Source organism: Emys orbicularis, chromosome 1 (assembly GCF_028017835.1).
Source record: "Emys orbicularis isolate rEmyOrb1 chromosome 1, rEmyOrb1.hap1, whole genome shotgun sequence".
Classification (NCBI taxonomy): domain Eukaryota; kingdom Metazoa; phylum Chordata; order Testudines; family Emydidae; genus Emys; species Emys orbicularis.
Genome location: NC_088683.1, coordinates 13,725,463 through 13,748,967, shown reverse-complemented (window position 1 = coordinate 13,748,967; position 23,505 = coordinate 13,725,463). Strand labels below are relative to the sequence as shown.

Sequence of the window (23,505 nt, the reverse complement as noted above, 5' to 3'; positions counted from 1 at the left end):
GTGTGTAGCTACCCGTGTCAGCGAAAGGCTCTGCTGGAGAAGCTGCCTTGCCCTGTGGAAGAGAAGGGCTCCAGCAGCAGGCAGCTGCTAGCTTTTCCCTGCTGCCGGAAGCTTTTCCCGAGCCGGGGAAGGGCTTCCGCTGCAGCAGTAGGGTGGCCATTCCCAGAATACCGGGCGTTCCGGGAAAGGCGTGGGCCTGCCCCCGCCTGCATGACCCTGTCCCCACCAGCATGACCTCACGTGAGATCACACCATCCGGGGGGGGGGGCATTTTGAAGAGCGTTCCACCCCACCCTTGCTGGCGTGATCTCGCACACATGGTGCAGGTCCAGGTACATACCCACACCCCTCAGGTGTGTCTTTACAGCCTCATCATCTGCACTGCTATTTATACCTGTGCTGTGTGTGCATGTACACGCCACGCTGTCAGAAAAATCCTGCGGTACGCCTCCTGAGAAGATGATTTTGGTTGGTTACCACACTATTTGCCATTCTTTGTTCTTTTAACCTCTGCAGTATCAGGTGTTTACTTTCACTAATATGCACCAACATCCAGTTGGTGGTGATCTTGCATAGGCTGTGTTTTGCTTAACTTTTAAAGGAGTAACTTCTTTGGACCACGTTATTCATTGCTAATAAGTCAGATTCTGATCTGTTGCACCACTATAAATCTGGAGTGTGTCTGCCAAAATCTATGGCACTGCCCTGGATTTACGTCTGGGTAGCTGACGCTCCAACTGAGCACTCAAGTGCATCCTTATTCGGGAAGGCTCTCGCTTAAAGTTAAGCACATGCTTATGCCTCCCTGAAGTCAACTTTGCTGAACAGCAATTGACTGCTGAATCGGGTCCTGAAGGTAGAATTGGGTTACATCCTCCTCTCACACGAATTTTATACTAGTATAATGTTATTGATTTCAAATGAGTCACTCCTGACTGACAGCACAGTGAGAGGAGAATCCGGCCCTGTGTCTCTATATACAGCTAATATGCAGTTTGGGACTAGTCGTTATATAGAAAAATATTTATTCTTTTAGGACCTGAGCCAAAGCCCACTGAAGTCAACAGAAGTCAGATCTTTGCTGCATTGACTCAACAAATACTTTGGCCATGATATTCAGAAGAGCTGAATGTAGGGTGACCAGATGTCCCGATTTTATAGAGACAGTCCCGATTTTTGGGTCTTTTTCTTATATAGGCTCCTATTACCCCCCACCCCCATCCTGATTTTTCACACTTGCTGTCTGGTCACCCTAGCTGAATGCCGGAAGCTCCCATTGAAGCAGATGGCATCTGCAGACTCTCCACACCTTTGAAAGTTGGGCCTGTAATTTTCATGCTATGAACTTCAGATCTGACCCAGCTGGAGCCTCAGCTACCCAGATATAAATCCGGGGCAACGCCATCGATTTTGGCAGATACTCTCCAGATTTATAGTGGTGCAACAGATCAGAATTCTTATTCAGTTCTTATTCAGGCAAAATTCTCAGCCTGTACAGCAAAAGTTTTGCCTAAGTAAGTATTAAGTAAGGACTTCAGGATTTAACCTATAGTGAATAAATATGTATGAATAGATGTCTAAATTATAATAGTTTTGCCCATTTTGTGACAATAGGCCAAGATAGCATCAGGTATTTCATTCTTCCTTGGGATATTGTCTGACAATCAAGATTTCTTTAAAGTTCCCTATGAAAGCTGCTGTGAAGTAGTGGTGTTTTACATTGGATCGATAGCATAAAGCAAGCAAAAGCTTAATTTTCTTTGTGGTTATGTTTTTACTGTATGTTTTGCTCCAGCCTATTATTATGGGAAGAGGAAAAAAATCATTAAGCCTCCAATTGGGGAAAATAACAACATGAAAAGTGGACACATCAAACCAGCAAGACGCAGAAAGAGGCGGAAATCCATTTTTGTGCAGAAGAAAAGGAGGTCGTCAGCTGTCGATTTTAACGCTGTGGGATCTGCAGAGGTACACGTTCGACTGTGCTCATTCGCCAGGCTGTAGAACGGTGCTCAGCACATGACATTGCTTTTTGGAAATATAAATTTTCAACAAGCACCCTAGGGCTGCCCTTCACCTTTGGGAGGAGCTCCCCATAAATATCCTGAAAGCCATTGTCCTCCTTCACATCTCTCCTTGAAGCTCTGCTTTGCTGTGATGCCTACAAAAGTTTGACACTAGTTAAGCAGCTGGCATGCTCATTGTTTCCTTGTGCTCCATGATCTGTCTGTCCGTATCCATCCGTTGTCTCTTGTCTTCTACTTAGATTGTAAGCTTTTTGGAGCAAGGGCTGTCTTTTTGTTTGTGTTTGTACAGCTCCTAGCACAGTGGGGTCCTGGGCCATGACTAGCGCTCCGAGACAGTACTGCAATACAAATGCTAGATGTGGAAAGGACATTTATAAGTCACACTTGAGTCAGCATGGGTTCCAGTACTCTATTCATTACTTATTGCTTAATATGTTAAGTTCACAGATCTTAAAATTGTTCTAGGTGCTTTACAGAACAAGTGAAAGACGAGACTGTCCCGACTCTACATTCTGTGGCCTCAATCCTACAAAGATGTAGGCCTTGTCTACACACCTGCGTGAACTGGTGCTGTTAAACTGGTCCCATGTGGATACTCTTATTTCTGTTTAAAAGTGACTTATTTTGGTTTAGCTTAAACGTGTGTAGTCAACTTAACCTAAACCCAGATAAAGTACGCTTGAACAGAAATAAGTGTCCACCCAACCTTTGCAACCAGTTTAACTAAGTTTGTTTGAAATAACACCTGAAGTTAAACCAATGCAACAACACGTGTGGACAAGCCCTTATCCACATCCTTAACTTTTCACACATGAGTAGACCATGTGAATCCAATGGCATTATTCATGGGTAAAGTTAAGCACCTATTAAGGCCTGGTCTAAACTTAAAAGCTTTGCTGACATAGCTATGGTGGTTAGGAGTGTGAAAAAAAATCCCGCTTCTAACCGGCAGAGCTTTGCTGGCAAAACCCCTAGTGTAGACATAGTTATACTGGCAAAAAAAGGCCTTTTGCTCATTTCATTTAGGTAACTGTTATAGGCTATAGTAGAACCTGTGAGTTACGAACACCTCAGGAAGGGAGGTTTTTCGTAGCTCTGAAATGTTCATAACTCTGAACAAATCGTTCTGGTTGTTCTTTCAAAAGTTTACAACTAAACATTGACTTCAAACTGCTTTGAGACTTTACTATGCAGAAGAAAAATGCTGCTTTTAACCATCTTAATTTAAACGAAATAAGCACAGAAACAGTTTCCTTACCTTGTCAAATCTTTGTTTATACTTTCCCTTTATTATTTTTAGTAGTACTGTACTGTATTTGCCTTTTATTTTTTTCTCTCTGCTGCCTGATTGCCCACTTCCAGTTCCAAATGAGGTGTGAGGTTGACCGGTCAGTTTGTAACTCTGGGGTTCGTAACTCTGAGGTTCTATTGGATATCTACAAAAGCATTCTTTTGCCATCTAAGCTGTTTCTCCACTAGGAGGGTTTGCCAGCATAGCTATACCAGTATAGTTATAGCTGAAAACCCTTTGAGTGTAGACAAGGAGCAAGTGTTTATGGGACTTGGGCCCAAATCATACACACATCAAAATCAGGTGTGGATCCAAGACACACTGAAGTCAATGGGAGCCTTTACACTATCTCCAATGACCTTTCGATCATACCCTAAGCAAGTGAGATAAATGGAAGATTCTCTGCACCTTGAAGTCTTTAAACCATGATTTGAGGACTTCAATGGCTCAGACACAGGTTTGATACAGGAGTGGGTGGGTGAGATCTGTGGCCTGCGTTGTGCAGGAGGTCGGACTAGATGATCATAATGGTCCCTTCTGACCTTAAAGTCTATGATTCTATGAAGTGGAACAAAGTAGCGAGGCTGGGTGATGTTTAGGGTTTGTCTACACAGCCAAAGCTGCACACAGGCTAACCTGCCCGAGCTAGCTTAATTCCAGCTAGCATGGGTAACCATAGACCAATGAAGACAGCAAAGCGTGGGCTTCAAAGTGCGCTAGTGAGCCAAGTATGTACTCAGGGTCCATGCCAGGGTTGTACAACGTGCCCTGAGACCCATGTGGCTCCGTCTTCGCCGATATTGTTCCCACGAAGGCCGGATTCAATCTCGCTCAGGTAGGCTAGCCCATGCACAGTTTTTGCTGTGTACATTTACCCTTGGAGGGGTAAGATTTGTGTGCCCCTGAATGGTGCAGTTAATAGTCATTATTAACTCAGTTCACGTGTGCAATATGATTTCTGGTAACAGACAAAACCATAAAATGTAAGACAAGACAAACTGGGTAGCCTTAATACCCACTCAAGCCCTTCCAAGTTAATGGGCTTGAATGTTTGCAAATGATGGCAGGATTAAAGTATAATCATCCTTGGTCAAATTCTGATTTCTCATTAAGAAAACCCAAATGTGGGCAAAACAATGCACTGACACTTACTGAAGCTCAAATTCTGAGCAGCATTTCATCTGTTGTGTGCATTTACATATATATGTTCAGTGTCCAGCATTTTTTGTTTATGAGGGACATTGTAGAATTACAAATTTGGAAATACTGTGCTTATCAGAGCTGATGAGGAGCTGGATTTTCTGTTTTGCAGGAAATTCTCCACATTTTAATTTTTTTCCATTCCAAAATGGAATGATAATCAGAACATTTCAATTTCCCACTAAATGAAATTCTGAAAAAACTCTGTGTCGGATCGATCAAAATGTTTCCTTTTGATAAAATAAAAACATTTCCAATTTTTCACTTTTTAAAAAACAACTTTTGAACCTCTTTTTTTTTTTTTTTTACATAAAAACAATGAATATCATTTGGAAAAGTCATTTTGAAATGAAAAATCTAAATATTGCATTCTGAAAATATGAAAGTGGGACATTTCAACATCATCAAAATGCTTTGTTTCAGTTTTTATTGCCTAAACAAAATTTCATCAAAATTGACACATTTTTCTAAATGTTTCCGTTTCAGTGAAAATGGTATTTTCCAGTAAAAAACTTGAAACGAAACATTTTTTGACCAGCTTTAGTGCTTCTTTTTTTAACAGTCAGGGTAATTAATCATTGGAGTAGATTATCAAAGGATGTGGTACATTTTTCCATCACTTTGAGGACTTCAAAAGAAGAATGCTTTAACATCTAATTTGCTTTTTACCTTCTCTCAGCTTGGACAATGAAAACAAAACTAGTCAGTTTCATTTTTTTTTCTAGTCAGTTTCACTTCCCAGTTCTCATGCCTTAACACAAGATTGCAGTGTTAGAGTTGCAAGCACAGCAGAAGAACATTCACACTGAAACAAAAACCTGTTTTCATTGACATTTAAAAAAAATAGGACTACAAATTCATTTTAATACTAGGTTTTGTAACCGAACCTAAACCTGGGGGCCTAAATGGTATGACACTGTGGCATATATAGGGGTGTAATTCAGCTGAAGTCAGTGGTGTGACTCTGGTTTGACACTAGTGTAAATGAGAGTAGGATGTAACCTCATGTTAATCCCTATGTCATAATGTTTCCGTGACGATCTTGCTCTAGGAAAGCGAAGAGGAGGAGCCAGATGCTATGGAAGATGAGACAGGGAGCGAAGAAACCAGCTCAGAGCTACGTGATGACCAGACTGACACCTCCTCTGCTGAGGTACCTTCAGCCCGACCAAGAAGATCAGTGACATTACGGAGCAGCACGGAGTCAGACAGACCTGCTCCCATCGAGAGAGCTAGAAGGGGACGCAAAACACAGTCTCTCTCATACCCTGAAGGAGAGAAGTGCACTCAAGTCAAGGAAGTGAGTATATTGGTGGACTACTTAGCTCCCAATTAATGGCAATATTTTTTCCATTGATGTAACCTTCTGTATCAAGTGTTAATCATCTGCAGAGAGTGCCACATGATCTACAGATGAGTCATTCTGGGCACTGTAACCTTTTCTTTACAAGTGTTTTGGCTCTTGCAGGAAATAAAGCAAGAAGAGGAAGAGAAACTCATCCTCGACAGCAATCCATTGGAGTGGACAGTGACTGACGTTGTGAGGTTTATTAAATTGACAGACTGCGCTCCCCTAGCCAAAATATTTCAGGAACAGGTATGCTGCCGCATCTTACCTCTCTCTGGGTGCAGACACTGTATTAATGGTGTTTATTCACAGCACAGGAAAGTGCAACTGAGCCTTTATGAAAAGGGTGAAGAACAGATCTTCCTTGTTCATTAAGGGTGAAATTCACCCTTGTCAGAGTCAGTATGAGGCCCATGCATCACTTGCACCCCTAAAATCGGGCTTAGGTGGCACTTAAATGGTATGTAGGATGTCTGATGACACAAGTGTGAATGTCACCCTAGCTACCATAATTAGATTAAGCACTGGACCAGGACGCAGAAAACCCAGATTCTGAATCAGTGGATGGCTTCGGGCTAGGTCGAAATTGTCTGACTGAAATTAGGCACCAAAATCCATAGGCAGGCTCCTAAAAACGTGTCCTGATTTTAAGATGTTCTTAACGCTTCCAATTAAAGGCAATTAAATCTGCAGGAGCTGAGCACTGCTGTCATCAAGCTAATAGTGCCTTTCAATGGGCCCTAGATAGACAGATAGAAATAGTCACTCCTCCACTAATGAATAACATCCACCGCTATCGAATTCATGCTAAAGGGGGGAATCTCTAGTAAATGATATCTCAAGATATACTCTAGGAATTATTTTGGGGAGGTTCTCTGCAGGTCAGATTAGATGATCACAATGGTCCCTTCTGCCCTCCGAGTCTATGAAATCAGATATTAACCAGACTGGAATGTTGCCAAGACACCAAAGCTAACCCCCTTCCTCTTGCCGAAAGTGCTATGGGATCGATCTTCAACTAATTGCACGTGAGCAATGCTTTGGCTCTACTTATCTGCAAGACAGCACCTGGGGGCCCCTAGCAATGTGCCTATTCATTGAGTTGAAATATAAAAAAAAACATGAGTAGGTGTTTGTGATCAGAAGAGTGCTTACCATGTACATGTATCATCTGTGTTTAGGAGTCCAGAGGATGGTAAATAATCTAGTTGTGGACGCAATTAGTTTGTGCTCTTTCTGACCTTTACTGTGTTGTCTACATTGTGAATTTCTTTGACTGCAGTTTGACTCCTTTATTTTTCCCCTGTGATCATATGTTCAGATTCTGCTTGTTGGCTTTTAAATCTGGTCGGTTTTTGTTTTTCTTAAAGACTTGAACTCTTAATTAACCAGCGGAACCAAGGAGGAAACCAGGAGATAATGGTTATAAAATCTATTTCATCTGGGGCACTGAGCAGCTAAGGGAACCAGTGAAGAACTATAGGAATCTTTCACTTGCCGTTCAAAGCCAAACCCCATTGGTTGTGTCTGGAAATGATTGCCATCTGATGGCGGTTCAGTGGCCTGTGTGAAATGAGTTATTTTATTATGAATTATTATATATATCAGAGAGCCTGGGAGCCCTTCTCATGAACCAGAAGTGGATATGCTAAGAGCTGTACAAACACAGAGCAAAAATACAGTCCCTGCCCCAAAGCGTTTACAATCTAAGTATAAGACTAAAGACAACAGGTGGATAAGACAGACCGATGAGGGAATGAGACCGTAGTGATCAGCAATCATACACAGTGGTATCAGTGCACCAGTGGCCTAAATTGGTTCCCAGTGGCCAGATCAGAATTAGCACTTTTGTTAGTAGCCGGGGAAGCCAAAGACTGAACGGGGCATGCTTTGAACTGCCCTCTACTCCTTAGAGATTTTCCTTCCAGGTCAGGGGCCAACGCAGCATAGAGGGGAAGTATGGCGTTGTGGTTAAGGAATAGGACTCTGAAATTCTGCAGTCAGTTCCCTGCTCTGCCTCACATGTCCTGTCTGACCTAAGGCCTCTCTCTGGAGCCTGCTTCCCCACCTGTACAATGGGGATAGTATTTCCTCTTTCTCATCCACGTCGATTTAGAGTGTAAGCTGTATGGGGCAGGGACTGTCTCTACAGCACTGAGCTCTGTGGGGCTCTGATCTCAGTTGGAACCTCTAGATGCAAGATAAATCATACATACTAATATGCTGCTGCTGCCGTGTAGCTAGACGCCTTCCTCTCCCAGAATGTCAATCCTACTTTGACCAGCCCTAAAGCAAAACCGACTGTTCCACGTTTTCAAGTTCTGCGTAGTGGTCTGAACACAGCAACTTCTCGTTCTCTCTTCTTTCCCTAGGACATTGATGGCCAAGCACTCCTGCTACTGACGCTCCCAACAGTGCAAGAATGCATGGAGCTGAAACTTGGCCCAGCCATCAAGTTGTGTCACCAGATCGAGCGAGTAAAAGTTGCTTTCTATGCACAATACGCCAACTGACTCTACTGCTCCTTGCATTTCCTTCTCCTCTCTCTCTTTTTTTTTATTTTTAACGTTACAATTCACTTGGGTTTTTCCTCAAAACATGTGGAATTGGAAGCTCAGAGACACCTCCTGTAAAAAAAAAAAAAAGAAAAAAAAAATCCAAGTGGAATGAATATTTCCGTATTTGTAAAGCACATTGAAGTATTGCTGCCGTCTCTTTTTGTGAAACTCTCCAAGAGTGTTATATTGTGGGGGAGCAAGGCCATAATATAGCAGAAGGTTTTATCTTTTTTTTAAAAAAAGAACAAGCTTTCCTACAAACGGCAAACACATTCCATAGGGAAAATGTTCAAGCATTTATAGCTGATTGTGGTGTCTTGAGGTCAATTGCTGGACATAAACGATCCCTTCGGTGATTCCAAAACACTTCTTTCATATTGAAATGTGAGTGATCGTTGTTCAAGTGACCCATGGCTTCCTGCAACTTTGATCTTAATGATCGATGTGCTTTTTTTTTCTTTTCAGTCTTACAAAGAAAGAGATATAACAGTGATGCAATAAGGAACATATTATCAAATGATTTTTAAACAGGAAATCCAAACCATGCTCTCTGTTGTATCAGTCACAAATACAATGATCTAAAAGGCGTGCATAGTACCCAGGAACTCTTCCCAAGCCCAGTATAGCTATGTACAGTAAGCTGATTGTCTCTGTGGTTGGATCTGTACAGTACTTCCTTCATTCTTGCTATGGAGCATGCATGAAGTATTTTATACTAAAGCCCATTAAGTTATAGTCACTTAATTTTCAAGGTCTGACTTTGAACCCCCAAAAAACAAGGACATTCAGATTTAAGGATGAGGTTTTAGAGTAAATTCTGATTTCATCTTCACCTGCGTAAATCTGTTGAAGTCAGCTGAGTCACCTGGATTTATGCTGGGGTAAGTGAGATCAGAATTTTGGCCCAAAACCTCAGCGAGGAGGGATGTTGATTTACACCAGCTGAGGATCTGGCCCAACCCATCCTTTTGTGCCTATGTGTATCAAGGTCCAGATTCACCAGTGTACACCAGCTGTTCTGTGCCAATCTGGCCAGTTCAACTGGATGTGGGACTCCTTTGTGTCACTGGAGTAGTGCAAAATAGCTGGAATCTACCAGAGAACCTGGCCCAGCGTGTCCTTGTGACGAGGATAAAGAGTTGTGTGAAACACCTAGGGTTTGGGTCATCGGGGTTCGTGTGACCCTTTTTCCATTTCTCATGTGCTCCTGCCCCCCGTTGGGCCTGCTGTGAATCAGGATTCACTCCATTTGTAAAACTGCCGAAAGCAGGATCAGAATCAGGACCAAGATTGAGGGTTTTTTTCTTTGAGTTTAAGGTTCGAATGAATCTCCCCAAAAAGGCAAAACTCAGCCCAAACCATCACATTTATCCTGGGTTCCGGGGAAGCCACAGACTTTTACATGGTTTCCTCTGAAGCCACAAACAAGCCATTGTCCTCAAGGCTCAGGGAGCTCTGCCCGAATCTTGGGTTTGTTATGAAAATTTTGCACAGCGCTGTTAGGATATTGTGATGTCAGATCACACTCCGGCGGAGACAGAAATGTAATCTTTGTCTTCATTCTGAATGCCAGAGCTTTTGCCCTCTTGACCCAGATCTCAAACGTTATCACTTCAACATCGATTTTTGGTTTCAATTCTTTTTGGAGTTTACTTTAAAGCTCTGGTTTACACTGTCTCACTGCAGCTGACTTGGATCTGATTATCCTGAAGACTAGGTATGCTCAGAGAAGCCCACTGACCATTAACTGCCATTGGGTTCAATCATACGAATTCCTTCTTGAGGACTCCTTAAATTCTATGGAATTTTGGTGCAGTGTAATGACTCGGAAACATCCATTACGTGCTGTATCCAAATCTGCTTAGGAGAATGTTTTATGCAAGAACTATTGACTCAGTATAGATTCTATATAGATGGCCCTATAGATTCTCAAGGAGTCTTTCTAGTTTGCCTTTTGGTGCCATTATTTCTGCTCTTGATTAATTTCATTCTTCTGGAATTTGGAGACAAAGAAATTGCTGCAAATGGGTCTGGATCCTGCCAGACACCTATTGATTTGGATAGACGTTTCATACATGGGGGACTGGCAGAATCTGGCTCAGCTGCTTTGTCCTGCAGATCCTAGTATTAAAGTTTAAATTATCTTTATTTAGAGGACGAGGAGAAAGTGGCGGCTCCTGTGCTGAGCCTTTTTGTTTGATCACTAAATGAATTAACCCTTAATTTGTCCTACAAGTCGTTAGAGATGGGTTTTATAATGGAAATTCTACTGGACATAGAGCAGCGGCCCATGTCACTCTAATCATTTTGATAATTGCTTTTGATCCCTTTATAACAGCCTCATTTTTTTTAAATATCCGCCATCTCTTTTAAAATTTCCTATGATTAAACTCATATAAAGAAAGGGCCCAGATTATATTCTGTGCCTAGTTTGCATAGGGGACAACCAAAAGGGGCAGCAGGGAGCCTATTCCCGCTTCCTGTCTAGCTGAGATTATTCCCCACCCTGGCATAGTTTAGAGCAACCTCAGGGCTGCTCTAACCTGTCAGCCAGCAGTAGTTCCAAGAGACTGTATTTTATCAAAGGAAGGCCAGAGTGCACACACACACACTTGGGCCAGGCAGGGGGGTATGTGGCACAGGAGCTGAGCATACCTGAGCTGCCCTAGCTAAGGGCTGCCTGATACTAGTGAATTTTCAGCCCCTCATTTGGAAGCTTACCAGAGAACCTGGCCCAGAGAGTTTAATGCATCCGAGCTCCTTGTTACCTACTGCAAGAACTTAGGATCATTCACAGTGCTGATAGAGTGAAAGTCCTCTAACTGTAGCTATTTCTGGGGCAGTGAAATACTCCTGTAAGAATGAATCGGGGTGTGGACGGCTGCATACTTTGCACACAGGATAACGTCCAGTCTTGAAATCCTTAGCTATATCCAGACGTTGGGTGGCAGCATAGGCACCGACTCCATGGGTGCTCCAGGGCTCAAGCACCCATCGAAAAAAAATAGGGGGTGCTCAGCACCCATAGGACTGGATTAATCTTTTGTGGGCCTCGGCACCTGGACCATGGCCCCGCCCCCCGCTCCACCCATGCTCTGCCCCGAGGCCCCACCCCCACACTTCATCTTCCCCCCAAGGCCCTGCCCACTGCTCCGCCCCAAAGCCCCGCCCCTTCTCAGCCTTTTCCCCCTCAAGGCCCCACCCCTGCTTGGCCTCTTCCCATCCGAGGCCCGCATGAGGGGGAGTTGGCAGAGAGGAGCACCCACCGGCAAAAACAAAAGTCAGCACGTGTGGGAGGCGGTACTTTGGCTACCGACGTAGTCTCATGAAAGTTACAAGGGGAGCTTTTACTGTTGGTTGTTTCTTTATGGTAATAATCAGTGAGATTTAAATCACATCTATCAAAAAAGCAGAGTTTAATTTTAGCCCATATAAGCTGTATATTTCTACTCTCCACCTTCAGCTTGTTTTTCTTAACCGTCTTCATTTATTTTCTCGCTTCCTTTTGGAGACAGCTGATAGCTGTGGCCTCCAGTCCTTAGTTATTCTGAAATTACCTTGAATTGGCCTGTGTGGCAAGTGTGTTGTTATACTGACACCTAGAATAGTGAGTGGGAAGGTGTCAAACAGATGTACGTAGTCTGTTGTTCTAATTGCCTTTGCAGGGAAGTGGAGCTGAATTTCCTAACCAATTTTTTGTATGTAAAAGAAAACCCATTCTGAACACAGTTTAATTGTACAAGGTGCTCGGATTGTCACGTAAAGATTTGAGCAGACATCAGAATTGACGGATGACTCTTTCCGGCATGTAATTCAAGTTCCAGAAAATGAACAAGGTTTTAGAATAGTGTGTTGCTAAGGTCATATATGGAACGAAGATTGCTCTAGGGTGAAATGTGGATAAAGTTGCTAGGTCAAATACTTATAAACACACATTTTTACTTAATATCTATTGGGTCAAATTCAGAATGGGTGTAGTCAGATGCAGACTCTCTTGATGAAGCTGCATGTTGTTATCCCAGTTCTGAATTAGGCTCTTAGACGGGGGACTGAGGTTTACAATGGCTTATTTTATCTCTGTAGATGGAAGAGCTAAAGGGCCTGAACATGGTTACCCTGGTCAAAGGCTGGGAACATTATTGTCCAAGGCAGGTCATTCCTTAAGGCCAAGAAGCAGTACTCTGGTTCCATTGCCTTCCCTGAGAAGGACGTACGTTAAGCCTCACGGTGCTAGCCCAGCCCGCTGGGTCTGAGAGCAGCTATGCTCCAAGAAGGAAGCATGCGGTGGTCCTGCTGCTGACCTCCCTTGGGTTTTACCACCAAGGATGGTCAACTCTAAACAACAGTCAAGGCTCTGCAGAAGCCCCGCTGGCAGAGGGAGAATGTGCTGAATCGGTGCATCCAAGCCAGCACGGTCCACTTTGGAGTCTGTGCTTGGCCCATTCTGATGCCCCTAGAGCAGGGAAGATGGTAGCAGCTTTGTACCATATTCCAGTGTCCCCTTGGCATAGACCCTGGCCTGGATCCAGCTCCTGGCCTATAGGCCGCAAAGCTCTACTCTCTGGCGTCTTATTAAAGCATTTAAAATGTGATGCAAAAGTAATAGCCATGGTCCCATGCTAATAAGCCCCTCTCCTCACTGACGTCTTGGATCACCCCTTAGAACCTGAAGGAGAAATATATTTATCCTTAGAACCCAAAGGGGGTGGGGGAGGAAAGTCTCAGCTCCTGATCCTCTCCCTTCCAATTTCCCTGCCCCTTCACTCCCACTCCAGCTCCAGAACACTATTCCTCCCACCTCTCTACAAGAAGTGTTAGAAGATTCCCCCAATGCTCCCAGCAGGTAGAGAGCTCCCTCCTCCCACCTAACACCGCTAGGCTGCTCCCAAGTTCTGTGCCAAGAAGCCATTGCACCTGGCCTCTGTCACCTCCGCAAGCCATCTGACAGAGGCATAATAACCTTTGGGCACTGATGTTTGGTTTTAAAGAAAGACTTCCTCTGACACTTGGCCTCCATTTCTGACATTCCACCCCTTCCCAGCTCTGCCTTGGTAGAAGCAGGCTGGAGCCCTAGAACCCAATCCTGGGGACACTGAGGGCAGGTCTACATTACGGGGTTAAGTCAACCTAAGTTACACAACTCCAGCTACGTGAATAACGAAGCTGGAGTCAATGTAGCTTAGGTTGACTTATTGCATTGTCTACACCCTGCTGGGTCGACTGGAGAAACTCTTCTGTCGACTTACCTTACGCTTCTCGTTCTGGTGGAGTACCGGAGTTGATGGGAGAGAGATCTGTGGTCGATTTAGCGGGTCTTCACTAGACCCGCTAAATCAACCCCCAGTGGATTGATCACCGCAGCATCGATCCACGGGAAGTGTAGACATACCCTGAGTACGCTCAACACCAATGGAAATTGATGGCACTCAGCACTTCCAATGATGCGCCTTGCAGGACGGGGCCATTATTGAGAAGGTGAGTGATATACTGTCTACACTACTACCTGCACGTCCATTTACACAGGGCCACAGGTTCCTAAAGATTCAGAGAGGTGCCTAGTGAGGTTTACAAAAGCTCCTCAGGCTTGGCGCCTAACTCCCATTGAAAGTGAACCGGAGCGAGGTGCCTAAATCCCCGTAAATCTGTCCTGTCACCACCTAAATTTAATCTGAAACCCGTCTCGATTGGAAAGTCAGTGCATTCCTTAGCAAACCCAATCACCAGCTCTTTCAAACCCAGCTGGCCAAGGCCAGGCCACTAAATCAGTCTTTACCCACTTAAAAAAGGCGGCCCGATGGTTTCTGGAGCCTTTTCATTGACTTCAGTGGGCGCTGCAGATGCTCAGTGTCTCTGAGAATTGAGCCAATTCCCATTACAGTTTCTTGGAGTTCAGAAATGTCAGGCCATTTGGAACGTTCTTTCTTTTTCTCGTGCAATGTGTTCTGAAATAGACGTGGCTCAGATTGTTCCTTGTGGCTAAAAACTCAAGTGCCAAAAAAGAAAAACATGCCAGTAAATAGAAATACAGACAACGCTAGGTCCTCTGTCTATAGCTTTCAGATGTTCGCAGGTAGGAGTTTAGTTTTCTCCGTGGCTGCCGAGGGAGTTGGCCAATAGCAGCACAGCTTTGGGCACTCATGGGGCAGGAGGGACCAGTGAATAAGATTGTTCTTTCCTCTGGGGTTCCATTTCCTGCGGCCCCCCTGGATTTGTGGGTTCAGGAGGCCACCTCTCCCCATCAAACTCATTCCATCGGAGGGGATGCTTCCCAAGAAACCCTCAGGGAGGAAGCTTATGGCATTTTCAAGTCTCCAACTTTGGGTTCAGGGGGATCTGGTCCTGGGTGAGAACGTCTGAGTTTGGGCCCATGACAGCAAAACCCTTAGGTGATTTCAAAGGGAGTTAGGTGCCTAAATACCTTTGTGTATCCCACCTTTAGGACCTGGTCTAATTTCCATTGAAGTCAATAGAAAGACTTAAATAGACATTGGATCAGGCCCTCAAGCACGTGCTTAAACTTTAAACATATGAGCAGTTCCATGGAAACCAAAGTGATGGCTCCCCTGCACGTGCTTCAGTGTTTTGCTGTATCAGGCCCTTGGCTCTCAATGGTAAATATTAACGGACATAAACCAAGTTCTCTCCTTTGTATAGACCTGATTGCTGGAAAAATGCTTGTGTGGCTATTTAAGAACTGCCACCATTGAGACTACAAGCAGGGTTAGTCGTCCTTCCGGGCATTGGACTGTGTCACTAGTAAAACAGTTCAACGGAGGCAAGACATTTCTGTACGGTTTGGATAGAACCAACCCTTAGGTTAGTAAATTCAGAACGAAAAGAAAATCAGAAAAAGATGATCAATTACACCCGATCATCCCTTTAAAGCAAATAATGATGAGAAATAGCATGGCGACCAGCAGCATAACCCCTTCGTAGTGGTGTCCGTGGGAAGTCCTTTGACCGTTTTGCATTCCAGTTTATATCGCAGATTTGATTCAGATCTTATGTATATAGCCCCTTTGGTGTGTAACAACCCCCCCCCCCCAAAACTTACTGGTGTTCTTACTTTTTAAAATTCAACAGGGCAAAGAGCATGTTGTTAGTTTGCTGTAAGATTGTATTCTGTATATATGTTTTCATGTAAATAAATGAAAATCTATATTCAGAGTTATATTTTAATTTTTATTCGAAATGAAAGAAATCCCCTTTTTACTTGAAGAATTGTAAGCCGCGTTGTTAATAAAGTAATAATAAATTATGTCTTGTTTGGCTGGTTGTTCTTTGGTCTTTGTGTGAGGGATGATACTTTCATATAGTTCGTTCGTTCTGGGGGAGGTAATACGAAAAGATACTGGATCAGACCCTCTGCTGCTGTAAGTCAGCTTAGCACCATTCCAGTTACATGGCCCATTATTTATGCCATTCCCCAGAGGCTGCTGTGCTCTTCAAAGAGACAAGGTCCCCCAGCCTAAAGACTGTGCAGTCTAAGGCCCTGATCCTGTAATGGGACTTCTACACCCATGCAGAGCCTCACTGACTTCAACAGGGCTCTGGCGAGGCTCGAGGGTTAATCCTCTCACAGCTGTTCGCAGGATCATGGCCCGGTTTTGTACATGACACAATGAATAAGTGTAACAATAGGAGATAGGGTCAGAAGGGAGGTTGGTTGTGACAATAGGGTTGTGCCCTTACTCAGCTTTATGTGTATGCATCTTAGTGGTTCCATCATTTTGTTTTGTGTTGGGAGGGGGTATGTTTAAAATTCCTCACTTCTCATGAGCAGTGGAAGAAATGAGCTTTTAGAGGGCTGAAAGAGGGTTGGGTAGTGGCTTGGCAAAAAGTCTCTGGGAGAGCATTTGATACCTGAGGACAGCATAGAACAAGGGCAAGGAGTAGGAGAAGGAACTAGAGAGGACACAGAGGCCGCCACCACTGGCAGAGCAGGGCTGGAAGGGGCATAAGAGGCAACACACTCAGAGCTGGTGGCTGAGGGTACGTCTATACTTACCCGCTGGTTCGGCGGCAAGCAATCGATCTTCTGGGATCGATTTATCGCGTCTTGTCTAGACGCGATAAATCGATCCCGGAAGTGCTCGCCGTTGACGCCGGTAATCCTGCTCTGCGAGAGGAGTAGGCGAAGTCGACGGGGGAGCCTGCCTGCCGCGTGTGGACCCGCAGTAAGTACCTTTAAGTTCGAACTAAGATACTTCGACTTCAGCTACGTTATTCATGTAGTTGAAGTTGCGTATCTTAGTTCGAACTGGGGGCTTAGTGTGGACCAGCCCTGAGATTACAGCCATATTGCAGTACGTGGTACAAAGATCACATGAAACATACATCACTCCTCTTCCCACTAGGGGAACATTTTCCAAAGTGCCTTAGGTGCCTGAAAGTGGGATTGAGGCGCTGAAGGGCTAGATTTAGGAGCTCAAAGAGGCAGATAGGTGCCTAGGCCTGAGTGCACAAAAGGAACTAAACATATAAAATGATGGGTCTAAATTAGCTGTTACCACTCAAGAAAGAGATCTTGGAGTCAGTGTGGATCGTTTTCTGAAAACATCCACTCAATGTGCAGCGGCAGTCAGCATGTTGGGAATCATTAGGAAAGGGATAGATAATAAGACAGAAAATATCATATTGCCTCTATATAAATCCGTGGTATGCCCACATCTTGAATACTGAGTGCAGATGTGGTCGCCCCATCTCAAAAAAGATATATTGGAATTGGAAAAGGTTCAGAAAAGGGCAACAAAAATGATTAGGGGTATGGAACTGCTGCCATATGAGGAGAGATTAAAAAGACTGGAACTTTTCAGCTTGGAAAAGAGATGATTAAGAGGGGATATGATAGAGGTCTATAAACTCATGACTGGTGTGAAGAAAGTAAATAAGGAAGTGTTATTTACTCATAACACAAGAACTAGGGGTCACCAAATGAAATGAATAGGCAGCAGGTTTAAAACAAACAAAAGGAAGTATTTTTTCACACAACTCACAGTCAACCTGTGGAACTCCTTGTCAGAGGATGTTGTGAAGGCCAAGACCATAACAAGATTAAAAAAAGAACTAGAAAAATTCATGGAGGATGGGTCCATCAATGGCTAGCCAGGATGGGCAGGGATGATGTCCTTAGCCTCCATTTGCCAGAAGCTGGGAATGGGCGACAAGGGATGGATCACTTGATGATTACCTGTTCTGTTCATTCCCTCTGGGGCACCTGGCATTGGCCACTGTCGGAAGACAGGACACTGGGCTAGATGGACATTTGGTCTGACCCAGTATGGCTGGTCTTATGTTCTTAATCAGACATGGTGACAGAACACCAAACTTTTAGGTGCTTAGAAAATCACAAGGAGGACACTGCTGTCCACAAAGCTGAGCTAGTGCCCAGGCTCCTGTACAATGCCTGGGGAGAGAGAGGCACATTAGCATGCAATCCACAAAAGTCCGCACACAAAAGCAGGGAGTCACTTAAGCTAGCCAGTGGGAGATGCCGGGGAGAAGGGTATGTGCTAAGCCCATTTGAACAGGGATTGCCCACCTCTCACTGAGCTGTGGGATAGTCTGATGTGGGGCTCCCTCACTCTCCCGCTGAAGCTGTTCCACTGTGGCTAAATAATGTCAGAGTGATCAGAGCTAGAGGACTGGCCCAAAGGTCTCCTAGCTCCCAGGTAGGTACCCTGAGCACTAGACTACAGAGTGTCTCTCTCTGGGCCAATGACTGTTCCACTGTGTTAGTACAGCGCCTAGCACAATGGGGTCCTGGTTCATGACCCGGCCTCCTAGGTGCTACAGTAATACAAATTATTAATAACAATAGTGAGATTTTCAAAAGCACCTGAGCGTTAGGCTTTTGAAAACCCCACTAGCCCTCTATCTGCATCTTCAAGTGCCTAAATACTCTTGAAAATCTGCCCTTAAGTGTCAAAGTCATGTTTGAAAATGGGATGGAGGCCCCTAAGTCACCTGGACACTTTTGTACATTTCACCCAACCTGTGTCCAGGTTCAGATCCAAACCAGAACTTCCCCAACAACCAGCTCCAGCAGAGCTCGTAGCGTGGCCAGGGAGTGAAAAGGCAGGGGCACCGAAGCCCCTGAACACTCAGAAGTTCATTACTAGTTTGTTTGTTTTTAATCCAAGGATCCATTTGGAAACAGCCTCAAGAAGTTCTGCTGTTTTGCCTGTGCTTAAAACAACTGGAGGACAGGCTTTCCAGACAGTGATATAATCAGGAGCGGTTCATCAGGAACAATTCCATGTGTGGACAAGCCCTTCGTATCAGGAGAGATGTTGTCCACACCTACCTTTATCTCTGCTCCCCAGAGTACTCGTGAAGGGAAAAGCACAGAAATTTGAAGCTCCAGACTGAGACTCCTATTCAGACTTCAGTGCATAACCCTTTATGCACATAAAACTAAATGTTGGAGACTTAAGTTCATAAATTTTTCTGTGCCAGCTTTCCCAAGTGACTCTCTGTCCTAGCAGCTAGCCTCTCCCTATCATCTTCCCCTTCCCATGGGCATGATGGAGGGGCAGCTGGGCCAAATTTGGCTGAGTGGTGCACAAGGTTGCAATACCACTCTCTCAAATTTGGTCCGTGTTGGTTGGTTGACCTCCTCCCACCTCCCTGCCCCTACACACACACTTTTGCAGTCCTTCCAGCACCCTTGTGTACAGTTCTGGGTGCAGAGGGGTTCTGGGGGGACAGGTGGGCGCAGCTTACATTTACCGTTTACATTTGTAAAGTGGGTCTGTCTGTCTTTAGTTCACTGTGAAACACAGACCTGAATATCAAGTCTGCATTTTCTTAGATTGTTTTTTTACCTGATACTGAATTAAGTAAAGGGCTTAAAGTTCAAAGCGGTACTTGTGACTTACTTGCACAGATTCTGTTATTGCTGTTAATGGGATTTGTGCCGATTGCTTTGAAGACAAGCCCTTTAATATAGAATGCGAAAAGAGATTCTAAATTGTAACTTATTCCAGACAAACGTATCTTTACTTTTTACTGCATAACCCTGTGGTTAAAGGATGTGAGACAAAGGCGGTGTCTCTGCATTTTTCTTTAATTAATATTATTGATAGGCAAACCTCATCGTGTTCGGACTTTGGCTTTGGTTCAGAGATGCATCCAAACATGGGGATACTTAGCTGAATCACTACAACTGGAACCAGTGGAAAATTCAGAATTTGGATTTCTGGTGTGGTGTTTTCATGTCGAAATTTCAGTGAAAACCAAATGGAAGTGAAGTATTCCCAGGAAGTTTTTCTTGGCAACCCAAATTAGCATATTTTAGGGCTGCAAATCTGAGCTGGAAACCTCAGTGGAAATCTTGGAAGGCTTTACTCAACTGTTATATAGGCCAAGCCCCCATTGACTTCCCTAGAGTTCCTCTGAGGAGAATATGGCCCATGTTCAGGCTACATAAGAATGGATTATGGCTTCAGGATTTGGCCTTCAAGAAAATAGGTTTTCTTGAGGGATTTCAGTGCTTCTGATTCCAGTCACAAATAGAAGTTATACTAGCCACTCCTATGACATTCCAGGTCTGGTCATAGCTAGAAATCTGTGGATTGACTCCCTTGTATCTATAGGATCCAAGAAATGCCACTGACTTCATTGGAAGTTACTCAGATCCCATGGAGGGAGAACAGGATGCAATCAAACATTTCAGCCCTTTAGAAAGAGATTCCTGCAAATGGTCAGAGAGGTCTCATATTTTTAGAACTGGTTCTCCCTTCCCAAATCAAACACCAAGATGGATATGACTTAGGTTGTGTATTCATGTAGGACATCCTGAATCTCTCATAGGAAGGCAGCATTTTAATGCTTTCAGATTTCTCTCTTTCTACAATATTAACATTTAGATCTGGTCTAGACACAACTTTTGCACTCATTTAACTATTTTGGTTAGAGGGATGATTTTATACTGAAATGGTTAAATAAGTACAACACCTAGGGCGTGTCAACACTTGAAACGCTGCAACTGTGACACTGAGAGGTGGTAGCTAGGTCAACAGGAGAATTATTTCATCGACCTAGTGTTTTCTACACTGGGGGTTAGGTCAGCTTAGCTATATCACACAGGGGTGTGGAGTTTTCACACACCGAGTGACATAGCTTGGTCAGCTTAACTTTTTAATGTAGACTTGGCTCTAGTGTAGACAGTGGCGGATTAATGATTTTGCCACCCGTAGGCCCTGAAATAATTGCCGCCCCCATCCCCATATGAACTTGTTTTAGTTTTTTTACAAATTCGTTTGAACTAAAATGAATCTAAATATCATTAAAATAATTGAACATTTACAAGTTTTATTATAAATAAAATTACAAGTACAGCGGACCCTCGCTTGAAAGTGCGTCTGTATAGAGCGATTTCATTTACAGTGCGGGACCGCGCATGGATCCAAAACTGAGAACCGCTTCATTTCTTCCTTCCAGTCATATTATTAACGTTTAGGATTCTCGTGAGTATGTTTACTAAATGGCGTTGTGCCATCATTGGTGGTTTCAATACGCGCTATGATTGGTAGAATCACGGCGTCACTGATGCTACGATTACAAAAATGCTGCTATTATAAATTTGCAGCCCCTGCAAATTTGACGCCCTAGGCCTAGGCGTTATCGGCCTAGATGATAATACGCCGCTGAGTGTAGATGCAGTTATACCAGTATAAAGATGCTTCAATAATCATCACCCGTCCATCAGACTGTCTCTAGAACACTCCCACACCATCATCAACTTCCTAGACACCACGATCAGCATCAGCAACCAAACAATTACATCCATGAAACCCACAAATCACCACACCTACCTACATAGATCTGGTGACCACCCCAGATACACTGAGAAATCTGCTATCTATAGTCAGATACTCAGATACTATAGAATACACTCTGAGGAGACCACCTTAACACACTTAAAAACCCCTACACCAAAGGAGATCACTCCACCAGAGAAGTACATCACATCATGGAACAGGCCACCCAAATGCCCTGAGGGAACCTGTTTCTATACAGAAAAAACAAACACTGATTGCAAACCCCAAGTTGTCACTTACATTCCAACTGGAACCCATATGGGGTATCATCAAACAATTACAACCAATAAACAATGGGGACCACATCCTGAAGGAAATCTTTCCTGAACACCCTTTTCTGGCCTTCAATCAACTTCCCAAACCTTGCCAAGCTCATCATAAGAAGCAAACTGACCACACGCCAGGATACACTAACTCAAAGTAGCAACGCACCCTGCCATAACAACAGATGCAAAACTGCGGACGTATCTCCAATGCTAGAATGATCAATACCTGCCACCCCGCAACATACCTTTCAAGATCTACGGATCCTACACATGCTGTATTCAACATGTGGTGTTCCTCATCTAGTGCCCAGCAACAACTATCTGAATGAAATGAGACAATCACTACACTCTCGAATGAACTCTCACAGAAAAATGATAAAAGACAAAACCACCATATCACTTGTGGGCAAACGCTTTTCACAAAATGATCACTCCATATCTGGCCTCTCAGTTCTCATCCTCAAAGGACACCTGCACTTCACCTTCAAAAGACAAGCCACGGAGCATGGGTGGTGGGTATAAGAGGCCAGGGGAGGCTAAGCCTCCCCAAACAGCTGGCCTGCCACCTTTGGAGCCACTGAAAGGGCATCTGGGCCGTGGCCCTGCCCGCACTCTGCTCCCAAAGCCCCGCTCCCACTCATCCCCTTTCCTCCGAGGCCCCGTCCGCACTACGCCTTTTCCCGTCCCCCCTCCACCCGCATGGGAGCCTCAGGGGAGGGGGTGAAGAGACACACGTGAGTGGTGAGCGACCAGCCGGCTGGCTGGTGGGTGTTGGGGGAGGGGACAAAGAGGCATGCATGGTGGGTGGGCAGCCTGGGGGGAGGGAACAAAGAGGCTCGTGCAAGTGGTGAGCGGCCGGGCAGGTGGGGCGGGGACCTCAACGGAGGGGACGAAGAGGGGCAAGAGATGGGAGGGGGGCCGAGTGGGGCCGGGGGTGGAGTGTAGGTGGGGCTTCGGGGGGAAGAGGCCGAGTGGGGGCGGGCCTCGAGATGGGGCCACGGTCCAGACGTGCCCAGCCTCCCCGAATGGAGGAGTCATGCGCTTCCCATGCCTGGGAGCTTAAATTCATAACTTTGCTAGACACTAAAAATCATGGACTCAAAGACATTGGTTTTATGTCTCATTACAACAATCTGTAACCCACTAACTCTCTTTTGTCCTATGACTCCAGAGATGTTAACTACCCACTTCATCTTGAATGGGTGTCTTGCAACTTCTTATGCTTAACAATCCATTCCACCTTGCTGGAGGCCTCAGTGCCCTGACACGTCCCACCCCAGAAAAGGGCAATAGAGAGGTCCTCCAAGCTGCCCAGAGTGGCTGTGTGGGAAGCAGCCAATCAGAGGCTGTGGGGAGCAGCCAATAGGGACCCAGCAAGCTATTATAAGAAGAGCTGCAGGGCCAGACTTAGAGCAGTTTCTTGCTGGAGCTGGAGGAGTGTGGATGGTGTGCCTGGCTAACTGAGGGAGCTACAGTACCCTGGACAGAGCAGTGCTGGCAGAGACGAGGGGAACATGAAAGAGCTCCAGGCTGGCTGCTGAGACTCAATCAGGACAAGGCCCTGAGGTAAGGGTGAAGAATGTGCTAGGGCCACAGTGAAGTGGCCCAGGAAATTGTAGCAGTGATGCAGCTTAGATAAAGGGACACAATGGATGGCTGCTATCTTCAGTGTCCCTGGGGTAGAGGGTGGGCCTGGTTTCCCCCCACCAGCCACTGGGAAAATGGCCTGGACTTTGATACACCCCAGAAGGGGAGTTTAACTCTTTTAGTGGCCCAGCTAAAGAGTTGGGGCCAGAAAGGGAAGAGTCTCCAGGGAGTGAGTCCTGGGTGATATGGCCCCCCACCACCCAGGACAGCTTGAAGAACAGGGACAATTTGAGAAGAGCCCAGAAGGGGCTGAGAGAGAGCTGGGCTGAGAGAGATCCAAACTGAGGGGTACTGGGTTAGGCCCCCCTGTTGAATTATTTCTCTGGAAGGGGTTTTATTTAACA

The 23,505-nt window shown here is 44.8% G+C and overlaps 1 protein-coding gene across 1 annotated transcript in view; it reads left to right on the top strand.

Annotated features, from left to right (window-relative positions):
- Positions 1 to 8,494, top strand: part of SFMBT2 (Scm like with four mbt domains 2) — a 184,437-nt gene extending 175,943 nt beyond the window's left edge. The window contains exons 18-21 of the mRNA XM_065400494.1: positions 1,796 to 1,968; positions 5,570 to 5,818; positions 5,987 to 6,115; positions 8,239 to 8,494. Of these exons, the coding sequence (XP_065256566.1) occupies positions 1,796 to 1,968; positions 5,570 to 5,818; positions 5,987 to 6,115; positions 8,239 to 8,379 (692 nt within the window). The 3' untranslated portion in view covers positions 8,380 to 8,494. The remainder of the gene's footprint in view (positions 1 to 1,795; positions 1,969 to 5,569; positions 5,819 to 5,986; positions 6,116 to 8,238) is intronic.
- Positions 8,495 to 23,505: the final 15,011 nt, after the last annotated feature.